This window comes from Echinops telfairi, unplaced genomic scaffold (assembly GCF_000313985.2).
Source record: "Echinops telfairi isolate 266 unplaced genomic scaffold, ASM31398v2 ScPeMD7_7469;HRSCAF=8507_0, whole genome shotgun sequence".
Taxonomy (NCBI): Eukaryota; Metazoa; Chordata; class Mammalia; order Afrosoricida; family Tenrecidae; genus Echinops; species Echinops telfairi.
The window spans coordinates 47,429,444-47,441,878 of record NW_022111372.1 but is presented as its reverse complement, the minus strand read 5'-3'; the positions used below and the strand labels follow the sequence as shown (position 1 = coordinate 47,441,878).

At 50.6% G+C, this 12,435-nt stretch overlaps 1 protein-coding gene across 1 annotated transcript in view; it reads left to right on the top strand.

Annotated features, from left to right (window-relative positions):
• Nucleotides 1-730: 730 nt before the first annotated feature.
• GFPT2 (glutamine-fructose-6-phosphate transaminase 2) overlaps nucleotides 731-12,435 on the top strand; it is a 45,849-nt gene continuing 34,144 nt past the window's right edge. Inside the window, exon 1 of the mRNA XM_004696841.2 lies at nucleotides 731-807. Within this exon, the coding sequence (XP_004696898.2) occupies nucleotides 801-807 (7 nt within the window). The 5' untranslated portion in view covers nucleotides 731-800. The remainder of the gene's footprint in view (nucleotides 808-12,435) is intronic.

Genomic DNA, 12,435 nt, shown 5'->3' with positions numbered 1-12,435 from the left:
CCACCTTCGAATTCTGTCCGGTGTTGACAAAACCTTTTTCCACATCCAAGGAACTTCAGTTTTCTCCTCTATCTTTCTTGGGTGGGTGGGATCCGATTTAAAGACTTATTCGTGTTTGCGCGCTTCTGTTACGCAAAGAGGAGTCCCCCACACAAAAGAGTGAATGCTAGGAACCGGGGCTCGCCTGGGGGAGGATGGGGGAAGGTGAGGTGGGGTGTGTGTGTGTGTGTGTGTGTGTGTGTGTGTGTGTGTGTGTGTTCTTGAGCTCGTGCATTAACAAACCCAATATTGTGCTCTGAACCTTAAACCGTCTTTATCTTCATCACAGCCCTACCAAGGGAGCACTGTTCGCCTATTTGACAGACGGGATCATTGAGGCACAGAGCGACTCCTGCTCCCTTTCCAAAGTCCCAGGTCCAGTCAGGGGTTCAGTCCGAACAGAACTGTGGCCACCTTCTGATCCCAACCCACTCAGCCCCCAGGGACCTAACACTCCCAGCACCCAATGCCCCCCACTCAGAGACTACGATCTTTTCCGGAAGCGGTCCCACCCCCACCCCCCTTCCGTGACTCCTAGGGGCCCGGGTCCCACTGTCGTTAGGACAACCAGGGGCCAATGGGGAGCAGGCAGACGGGGAAAGACCCCGCCCCAGCCCCGCCCCGCGCCAAGGCCTCCGGGTTATAAGGGCCGGAGCGGCGCCGCGGGAACCGAGCCCGCGGAGAGCTAGGGAGCGCAGGGTACCTGGAGGGCCGGCGTGCACGCAGCCCGGGAGCCGCGCAGAGGCCCAGCAGCAGTCGCGATGTGCGGTGAGTGCGCGCCCGCCGAGCCCTCTGGCGGCCGTGGGTTCCCGGCATCGCATCCTCTCCACGTCTGGGCCCCAGGGGCGCGGGATGGGGGTGTCGATCTGTCGGGTCCTTCCACCGCCGACCTCCCTCTCCCAGCTCCTTCAGTGTGTATGTCCAGGAGATATGGGAATTGGGAAGCCCAGCCCCGGCCCTCCAACCCCGACCCGGGTCCCAACTAAGTGAGGAAACCTACCTGGACCCTGGTCACACAGAAGTCCCCCCCTCCCGCGCCCCCCACTAGGTCCAGAGAGGGCAAGTTCCTCTGCTTCCCAAGTCGCTCAATAGGGCAGCTACCTTCTGGCGTTCCGCGCGCACACGGCCCCACCCCCGGCTCCAGCCTACGGGTGCCGGACCCCCACGGGGTACGACCATCCCGGAGAGCCCACCTGTGCCCCGAGGGTTCTCCACCCAGCTCTCTCCCGCGGCCCTGGGGTCCTCGGAAAGGGCCCGGGAGTCTTCTTTGAGACCCCAAATGAACCCTGTCCCTACAAGGGTGGATTCCAGGTTAGCCGCCTCTTTGCTTTAAAAAGCGCTCCGGCAGGAGTAGGAAAGAGGCTGCCTGGGAGAGGCGGGACAGGGATTCCGGGACTGGCGAGCTGCAGGGCTCCAGCTGTCGCGACCATCCCGAGGCCTGGGCTCGGCCTGGCGGGCTTGCAAGCCCACAGGAGCGAGGGGGCGGCTCTGCGCACATCTGCAATTCCTTACTCTCCGCGCTGCCTCCGCCAACCGGAGAGAGCCGGGAACTTCTACTGGGACAAAAGGTCACTGTGCTTTTTTTTTTTTTTCTTCTCCTTCTTGAGTAAGATTCAGTTACCCACCCCAGCCTCCTGTGGCTGGAGGACCTGGTGGAACTTTTGAAGCCATGAAAGGCCTCTGTCAGACTTAGCTGAGCACTGCGGTGGGGTGTGCCAGCGGGGAGCTGGGGACAAGGTCTGTACAGACCTTGTTTCTGACGCACGCACGCCAGCCATCCTGAAAAAAGAACCAGCCACCAAGGAACTGGCTGCTGGATTTGGGGTGTAGGCTCACCAAGGCCCAGTACTCAACAGTTTCATTTCCCAAGCCCTCGACAAAAATTACAGAATACCCCCCTACGTGTACACACACACACACACACACACACACATTATGGAGCAAAGGGGACAGTTTTGCTGGTTCTTGAATCCTGTCCGGTCCCAAACCTCAGTATAACTAACCGTCAGGTTCTTGGCCAGACTCGACTGCCGCCTTAGAATGGCCCTGGAGCATCAGCCTCCTTCAAGTTTTTCTCAGAAGGCACCTCTGCCCAACACCCCCTCTGGCCTTGTCTTGTCTTCTTGTATCCAGCTTCCTCTCCAGGGCTCTACCTCCTTCAACCCTGAAAATCCAAAGTTGCTTTGTTTTGCTTTCTGAAGGCACTACCCGTGTTTTGTCTCTTACGGAAAGGTTGAGTTTGGGGTTGTCAGCAGACTGTACCCTCACATTGTGTGTGAGAAGGACACTCACCAAAGGCCACTCCAGGGCACCGGAGCAGCCTTCACTCGTGGAAGCATCCGCCCAGAGCCGGAATCAAAGACGTGTTGCACTAGGAGGGCTTCCCAGAATGCGCTTCCCTAGGGGTGAGCAGTGCTGATGGTTAGACATAGTTTGGCAGCGATTAATGTTGAGTCCCTGCATAGGGAAGTGATTTCCTTCTCTAGTTATGAGAATTTGCATTTCCGCCCAAGTTGATTGAATCCAAATTTACCTTTTTAGCTGGATCTATAAGAATCACCAGGGGCTCTGGGTTAGAATGTAGATTGTGTTTCAGTATTTCTGGAATGGAAATGCAAATTCTCTTGAGGGGGTCAAACCAGAATGAAGAGGTCTGAGCCCAGGTTTAAGCCAGGAAAAAGTCTCAGCTTGGTACTATGTATCTTGAACATCTAACACTCTGCAGGGAGCTAGTGGGTTGGGCTGCTCACTGCAAGGTCAGCAGTTCGGAACCACCAGCCCACTCCCTGGGAGAAAGATGAGGCTTTCTACTCCTGTAAAGATTTACAGTCTCAGAAACCCACAGATGCAGTTTTGCACTGTCCTATAGGGTTGCTATGAGTCGGAATCAACTCATGCAATGAGTTAATACTCTCCGATGACCCTTTTCACAGCAGAAGTGGCTCAGAGCTCAGAGGAGGCAGCAGCAGCTGCCTAAAACCTAACACACAGATCTGCTTTTTTGGATTATAGGCTGTGATGTACAGAGAGTGATGCTGGTTTTCCTTTTAGGGTTTTGATTGTTTTGTAGGGAATTCACTTAGGTTTTCAAAACGTCAGTCAGTTTTTCAGAAGAATATTCAAGGAATGCTAGCATGGCAGTTAGTACAAAGTCATAGGACTGCTGTACAGGTGATAGTGGAATGAGTTTCCTAACCCCTTCACTTCCTATTAGGGAAAACCAAGGCATAGGGAGGTCTATGCATGCTGTGTCTGAGCAGGGGTGGTTTTAAAGATCCTTTCAGTGGGCTTTGCCAGGCGCTGCAGGTTGTGGCTCCTCTACACACAGACCACTTTGGAACAGCCTTGGGTCCTCCATCTCCTGAGCTGCTCCCTCAGAAATGGAGACCCAAGCCCTTTCCAGGTTTGGTGGTGACCATGCTCAGATGACCCTCCTCTCCTTCTTAGTTCCTTCTCCCACAGAAAGCTAGGTCAGAATGACCGTTCCACAAACTGAGCAGAGGACCCTCTGAGACGTTCAGTGCCCCGAGCATTTAGTTGAAATGACATTTAACTAGTGACTTTCTAATTGAGCATGATTCCTGGTGACTCCACGTGTGTCAGAATAGAACAACGCTCCACAGGGCTTTCCATGGCTAGTTTGTTAGAAGCAGATTTCAGACCTCTCATTCTTCCAAGGTGTCCCTGGGTGGACTCAGACCTCCAGCCTTTTGGGTAGCCGGTGAGCATGCTTCCCATTTTACTCTCAAGGGACTCCGCAACAGCACTTCACACTCAAAACCCAACCCGCCTTGCATCTCGTTGACACTGAGGCAGCGTGACCTTGTAGGAGCAAGTTGGACTGCCCCCAGAGAGTTTCCAAGGTTGCAAATCGTTATGCAAGCAGTCTGCCATACTTTCTCGCACAGAGTGGTTGGTGGGTGCCTTAACCGCTGTGCTACCAGAGCTTCTCTACATCGTGCTTCCAAACTCAACCAAACTCACCGCTATCCAGTCAATTCCAACCCGTAGCAACCCTACGGGGCAGAATAGAACTACCCGTTTGGGTTCCCAAGACTTTTACATCTTTACAGTAGCAGCCAGGTTCATCTTTCTCCTGTGGACAGACTAGTGGGTTGGAACCACTGACCTTGAAGTCAGCAGCTTAATTCGGAGCCCACTACACCAGCAGAGCTCCGTAAATAACACTAAGGTGCCTGTAATTGATTTTGTGGGCTTCTAGGAAGCTGTTGTCATTTTGCCGACTTTCTGCCAATCAAGTCCTTCCTTATTCCTTCTCTCCTTCCTTCTTCATTGAGCCTGTGAGAGGTCCAAAGTTTTCTGGGCACTGGGGTTTCAGACGTCATGTGGATGTGGACCTTCTCTCAAAGGGAGGAAGGTTGAAGTGGGAGACCAGTCTGGAAGCTGGCTGCTGACCCGGGGCGGAATAACCCATTGGGTAGATGTTCCCGTGGAAGGAAGAATTTGGGCACAAGGTCTAGCCTGGCAGCCTCCTATGAAACCCAAGAAGCAGACATGTTTTCCCTGGCATGAGTGTTTTGTCTTGTTTTTTCCTTCAATTATTTAGTTTCCCACACTACAAATTGTGGAGGTTTCACATAAGCAGGTGTGATTGCCAGCCTCTGTTGAAAATATCCAAAGAAAAACAGTAGAGTCCATATTTCTAAATGGCACCCAAATGGCCCCTTGGCTGGAGGCTGGAGGTCCTCCTTGCCTCTCAGCTGCTTCACTCACCAGTGAGTGATATGTGATATGAGGTTGGGAGCCCAGCACAGAGCAGGGAGGACTACTAGCTTTCCCCAGAAGAGAAGGAAGGAGCTGGATCAGCACCATAGAGAGTCTGAGCTCAGCGGAGGCCTGCTAGGATGGAGCACAGAACATGCAAAGGTAGGGTGGCAGGAACCACACACACATGGGATCTCACTTCCAATCCATGAATTCATAAACTTTCCCTATCCTTCATGTCCTATACTTTGGGCCATAGTTGGCCACAAGAATTAGCCAATCTTGGTTCTTGCTAAACCCTTGGCTTGAATCCACTGTCTTCTGTCTTGGTTGCTGTATTGGCAACCAAGGCTGCTATAGTAAAATAGCTGGCTTGAAACAATATTTATTTTCTTTCAGTTCTGGAAGCTAGAAGTCTGAGGTAGTTATCACTGGGCCCAAATCCGGCTGTCAGCAGGGGCATGCTCCCTCAAAGGCTTTATGGGAGAATTTTATTTTCCTAACATCTTCCAGCTTCTGGTGGCCCCAAGCATTCTTTGGCTTGTGGCCATATCACTCCCATCTTCACCCTGTGGTCACATTTCCTTCTCTTGTGCTATGTCAATCCTCCCTCTGCCTCTCCCTTATAAGGACACTGGTGATTATCTTGAGGCCCACCCAGATAGTCCAAAATCATCTCCCCATCTCAAGATCCTTAACTTAATAACAACTCTGAAGAGAAATGTTCTCATATAAAGAACATTTACAGGTTCTTGGGATTAGGAGCTAATGTCTTTACAGGACATTATTCCACCTACTCCAGTTGGATTCTTGTTGCGTGTACCTTCTTCAAGAACAGCTCGTTATATAAGGCCAGATGCTCAACTCTTGAGCACACGGATGTTGGCCAGAAGCCTCCCAGTGCCCTACTCCCAGACAGTATTTGTCTTTTTTGTACCAGGTGTCCTTCACTGAGCACAAGGGTTTCAGGTTTCCTTTGTTTGGTGACATGTGTCAGAACTTCATTTCTCTTCACGGGCTGTCTTCCACTGTGTGATGAGACCACATTTTGTTGTATCCATTCACCTGTTAATGAACATGTAGGTTGTTTCCTCCTTTGGGCCACTGCCATTGAGCCAATTCCAAGTCACAGTGAGCCTATAGGGCAGGGGAGAACTGCCCCTGTGGGCTTCTGAGACGGTCACTCTTTACAGCAGTGGTTCTCAACCTTCCTGACGCCAAGACCCTTTCATACAGTTCCTCATGTTAGGGCGACCCCCCCAACCATGAAATTATTTCCGTTGCTACTTCATAACTGTCATTTTGCTACTGTGATGAATCAGGTGACCCCTGTGAAAGAGTTGTTCGACCCCCAAAAGGATCGCGACCCACAGGTTGAGAACTGTCACTTTACAGAGTAGAAAGCCTCCTCTTTCTCCTGTGGAGCGGCTGGTGGTTTCAAACTGACCTAGTGGTTAGCAGCCCAATTTGTAACTTCCTGTGCTACAAGGGCTAACACTGGTGTCCAGATATTTGTTTGAGGCCCATTCAAAAAGGTATTGCTGTAAAATCATAGAAACTTCTTTTAAGCAAAAAAAAAAAAAAGTCAAAATGTGAGCTAGTGTTTCTTGATGTATCCTTCATCTCAGTCTATATGAGTATTTCCCCAAGTAGGTGACACCATTCCTGGGGGGAGAGGGGGTACCGTTGCTGGAATGATTAACTCGGACTACAAAAGCATATGCCTACACTTTATCCTGGATTATGAATTCTAGTAAGAAAGTTTTTCATCTCTACCAGAGTGCTGAGTAATTTTTCTTCTGAAAAGGGTGTGGCAGGCCAAAGTTTGGGAACCCATGGTCTATATACTTCTGAAGGCAGCATTTCCCCCTCTCTAGCCCTTTCCCAGAGAACTCAGTGATTCACAACACATCAAACGGCAGTTTGGGCATCCTTCAAGGACTCACATTATGTTCCTTTTCCACGTTCGTTGAGTTTGGAGAACAAAGAGAATTCTAAAGGGCAAGCTCAAGGCTAGAGGGTGAATGGGGTAAGGCTTCCCAATGAAATGCTTATAGGCTGATACCAAGGGCTCAAGCAGAAAGCAAATGTTTTGAGAATGATGAGGGCAACAAATGTACAAATGTGCTTGACACACAATGGATGGATATATGGATTGTACGAGCCTCCAATAAAATGATTTTTTTAAAAGAAAAATAAATGCTTATAGGACAGCCCAGCTACACTAGGAAAACGATCAGGTGCCTTGTCACGACAGAAAGGTCTTGCTTTATATACCTTACTTGGTCTTTTTCCCAGCAATGCAGCTTCTTCAGTCTTCTCCATACACCGTCTATGAATGTCCCGCGTCCTTTGAGAAAATTTATCAGGATTAGCCCTAAGGAATGCCAAATGACAGTTGCCATAATGCTCTGAGCTGACCTCTCTGCTTGAATTTAACTGGCCCAGCAGATCTCCTTTGAAGCCACTGCTTTGATTGGGGTGGTTTTTGAAAGCTCTCCCATGAGACCATGGCAGTGCATTGCTGAGAGAACTCGCCTGCACCACAGCCATCCACTGAATGAAGAGACCGAGTTAAACATGTTTTCTTTGGAAGAAAACGATGCACGTAGCAACTGGAACCGTAGCAGCAGTCGGTTCTGACCCCCCTCCTCCCCAGTATACACTGAGCAGTGGGGTTGCTAGGGCACATGTAATTCTGTGCTGAACCTTTTGAGGACCTGCCAGACTGTAACTGGACCATGTTACAATCTCGCCAGCATTGGATAAGGGGGACTTTCTTTCTCATAGTTAGCTTTTAAAAGCAGACTAATTTAAGGTCACAGATAGATTTGAGAGAAACTGCCCTTTAGTGTAAAAACAATGAAGCTATTGGGTCCGATCATCTGCCTCTTTCTAATTGTCAAAGGAATTTTTCTCTTTCACGCAATAGATTTTTTGGTACCTTTTTAAAATAGCCAAATGTTGACAGTAAAAGCTGTTTTATTTCTTTCTCTTTCTTGAAAAAGTTTTCATTTCTAAGATACAGAGTATAGGCTGATTCCCACATTGTTTTTGATGAGATCCTAAAAGACAAGGTTCACTAGGAACGTCTCTATTAAAAAGTAGAGTGGTCGTCGACATTTACATCTGGGAACAGAGTCTCCCATTATCTCCGGAGTTCCAGCGGGACTGTGGCTTTAACTCCGGGTGCCCCCAAGGAGGCTTGAGGCAGGATAAGCGTGTCCCCAGGGAGGCAGGTCTCCTCCCTGACCCTGAGTCCGGGCTGCATAGGGGCCCCTGGCCAAGCCACCTGCCCCTCTGCTTTGAGAGAACTCGCTCATGGAACACACACATTCAGCACCGCTGCCTGTGTTCTTGTTTCTGGGGAGAGGCTGCAAACCCTTCGTCCCCACAGCATGTGCGTGTCACTCCACGAGTGAGGGTGACCCGGTGTGGACTGGCCCCAGGCTTCCCTAGCAGCCCTCAGCCTGGGCCCATGGCCTCCTCACACCTGAGGGTCTCACCTCAGGAGGACAGACCTGCTCCATCCCCTCCCCCACATCCCCCCACACATTCATACACCACGCATCTAGTACACCACATATACACACACAGACCACATAAAGTAATTTTGTGAGCATCCCTTGAGGCAGAACTCTAACCTATCTGGGGAAGGGATCATCCCATTTGAGTTTAAACTTAGTGTCTGATCTCCAGTAGGCTCATGGACGTCACTGGCTAGCCCCTTCCGTGTAACTGGATGGAGAGAGCAGCCTCTGTCTGTGAAGACTTCCAGGCTAGATGGCAGTGAGGGCTCCCCACCGCTCAGCAAGGCCATTGCTGCCATTGCCGTTTGACACGCAGAAGCTGATGCTCGGGGAGATAGCGAGGTTTTCCCAATGACACAAGCAAAATCAGACTGTGAACCCCAGCCTGCCCATCGCAAGATACTCTTATCTCCCAGCAGTCTCCTTCAGGTCCCAAACAACTGAAAAGCCCCCACCTCCACACACATGCCCACCCCCAGCTAGCTCCCTCTTCAGGAGCTTTAGAGAAGATTCCAGGCGGCTCTGACTCAAGCCTGATCCTAGTTTTGGCCTTTCCATTTTCTGGAAAGGTAGCCAGGCAGTGGAAAGGTGCCACTTCCATGATTTGGTCATGGTCCTCTTCTGTCGCCTGAGCTGTCAGAGGCCCCTGCCTGTGTGGACATGCCAAGTAGCTGTGCAGTCCTGAATTCCCATGTAAGCTCTTGAGCTGCGTGTGCCACGGGAATGTTAGCATCACCGGCCCTCTGAGGTCCATCTGCATTCTGCATGGTGACTGTGCAGGGGAGCCCCTTCTGACTCACTTTCCCCACCAGCTTTGAGAGTGTGACCCTGAGAACCTGCTTGGGAGCTCTGGGTGCCAGAGTTGGGCATGGCATGCGGCAGCCTCTGCTCTGAGGCGGAACCTTGCTCTAACCAGGGACGAGTGTTTGATTCCATGACTCTGTGCCCACAGGTTTAAAAGTGCTCCTTTTGCTTAAAGGAGCTGAATGCCTTCGTGTATCAGACATCCTACCGTGTTTCCCTTCTTAAGCCTGCTGACCCCCTGCAGGTCTCTCACCCCCACCCCTGTGGGGCACCGAGGAGCCCTCAGCCCCTTGAAATGAGCACACACCATTGGGCTTCACTTCTTGGCCCTCTCGATCCGTTTTATCCCCCCAGGATCTGGCAGTCAGTCTTCCTGGGCAAGATGGTGTCCTGCCCTTCCGATTGCACCTCCCCCAGGCTCTGGGATGCTAGGGGTCGACTCTTCTTGTATGCTTTTACTGTCCTGCCTGTGAGGAAAGAGACAAATGGCATGCGTTCTTGTTCCCCATCCTCAGTACGTTGGCTTGATTCTTTGCTCCAGCTAGCGTTTGCAGTAGTGGATCCGGCACAGGCTGGGGACTTTAGCTTTCCTGCTCTGTGCTCCTGACGAAGTCGCACAGCTCACACGGGGCGGAATCTGGAGCGGGGCGGGTGGAGAGGAGCATTTCTCTCAGGTCTGAGGGGACATCCAGGCGTGACCCTAGTAGGCCCGGCGTGGTCCAGCAAATGTGCAGACTGGCATGGTGCCCAGACCCAGCTTAACTCTCAAGAGGATCCCACAGTCATCCCCAAGAGACCGCCCTTGACTTCCTTCTCCCCCCTCCCCACCCCCGTAAATCTTGTGTCTCAATGAAGTTGCCTGTTTTAACAAACACATCCTAGGTGGCAAGCACTGTTCCCTGTGTTGTAAAAGAGACCGGGTGAATTCTCAGAACGCTTGGAGGAAGCTGGTATTGCCATCGCCCACCCTGGTTAAGCAGTAGGGAAAGTGAGATACAGCAGGGTCAGGTAACGTGTGCAAGGCCACATAGAAAAGCAAAGGGCAACTGGACATCCCTTTGCAGAGGGGTAGCCAGGAGGAGACGAGTCACTCAGAGTGCAGTGTAGCATCGATGAAACACACAACTTTCCTCTAGTTCTTAAATGCTTGTTACTCCCCCCCCCCAACTATCATGATCCCAATTCTACCTTACAAACCTGGTTAGACCAGAGGATGTACACTGGTACAGTTAGGAACTGGAAACACAGGGAATCCAGAACAGATGATCCCCTCAGGACCAGTGGTGAGAGTGATGATACTGGGAGGGTGGAGGGAAGGTGGGGTAGAAAGGAGGAACCAATTACAAGAATCTACAGATAACCTCCTCCCTGGGGGATGGACAATAGAAAAGTGGGTGAAAGGAGACGTCAGGCAGTGTGAGACATGCAAAATAATAATAATTTATAAATTATCAAGGGTTCATGAGGGAGGGGGGAGCTGGGAAGGAGGGGGAAATTAAGGAGCTGATTCCAAGAGCCCAAGTGGAAAGCAAATGTTTTGAGAATGATGGGGGCAACACATGTACAAATGTGCTTGATGCAATGGATGGATGTGTATACGGATTACGATAATAGTTGTACGAGCCCCCAGTAAAATGATTTAAATTAAAAAGAAAAGAAACGGGCAGAGCTGGGATTTGGAAAGGGCTATCTGGTGTGGGCGCCATGCTTTAGCCATTACAACCACTTACAAAGTCACACCACTCATAACTGGTGGTAAGAGGGGTGGGCGTGGGGGCCAAGCACAGGCTATATGATATTCAGCCTGGCTTTTCACTGGCTGGAAGGCGTGTGGGTTCAGGTGGTGGTTTCTCCCTTTTTGTGGCCAGGTGAGCAGGGTTGGGCAGCCGTAGTGAAGTTCTTTTGGGCTGCTCAGTGTAAGATGTCAAGGCACAGAAGGGCCCCTCCTGGGGAAAGCAGAGCTGAGCAGAGTGCCGGCCAGATGCCCAAGGCGCCACACCATGACTCTTCTCGATCCCTGGAAGTTTTCGTCCCCTCTCAGAAAGCACCAGAAGTAGCCCAAAGAGGATGTGCCTGGAGATGTCCGTGCCCACAGACAATCAGGACCACGCCGCATTTGCCACTGTCCAAGCAGGTCGTCCCCATCTGCCCGTGGCCCTGGGCCAGGATGTTGCCCCCCTACTTGGAGCAAGTCTTCTCTTATTTAGGTTTTGGCTAGTTTTCTAGTCAACGATCATGCATCTACGACTACCTAATTCAGATGGTGGCACATGGTGAAATATTAGCCACTGGCATGTGGAAACCCTGTCTTCCCGACACCCAGTGCCCTCCTCAGAGGAAACCACTTCTCCTGGGTTTGGGTGCCCTTCCATAAATAGCCTATGAACCTCATCTCCCTACTTTGCAGAAATTACTCACCTTTCTGCAAACGGCCTCTTTCTCTGGAGACTTGCACATCTTGGCGCTTTAGATAGTTTTCCAAGAGGACACATAGCTTTCTTTCTCGGAGGAGGACTGCCTGCTGAAGGTCCCACCGTGAAGCCACACTGACATTTTTCTGGGCCCTGCCAAGCCCCAGGCTGCCCCAGACCACACGACATCCAGTATGCAGTCAAGCCTGATTGCTAGCAGATTCACCTACTTGCTAAAATCTTCTTGCAATACTCAATCAACATTTGTAGCATTTTCATGGTCATCCTCAGACACGCACAAATCTGCAAAACTATTCAGGTTCTTGAAACACACGTTTCCAGGGGAGGCTGAGACAGGTGATGCTTTGCTTCCTTGTTCCAGCTCTCATCCTGCAGAGAAGGGGGCTTTTCATGGGCCATGGAGGGTCGTAGTGTTCATGTTTTTGTGTGTGAGGTGGTTTTGCTGTTTAAATGACACCCCAGCACAGCACTGCGGTGCTATCCTGTGTTCCCAAGACAAGAAGGCTGTGATGTGCCTTATAGAGAAAATAAACCTTCTTCGGGGATGAGCTATTGGCTGTGAGTGTCATGTTCATGAATCAATGATACATTTCCATCCGGAAAAAAGAAAGAAAACACAAGGCAATTCCTGAAAGTGCTAAAGTAATATCTAAAGTATGCAATGAAGCTATGGAAGAACAGCCCCATTTGTGTATTCATGAGATGACAGCAGATTTTTAAAAGGGTAGTGAACAACACTGTTGTGAGGCTGAAAGCCAAAGAAATGTGTGGTCACATCATCCAAAATCAGACAAATGCAGCAAATAATTTATATATATATATAGTTCTGATGGTGCTGTGGATTAACTGTTAGCCTGCCAACAGCAGGTTGGTGGTTGAAACCAACCAGAAAGAGGAGGCTGCCT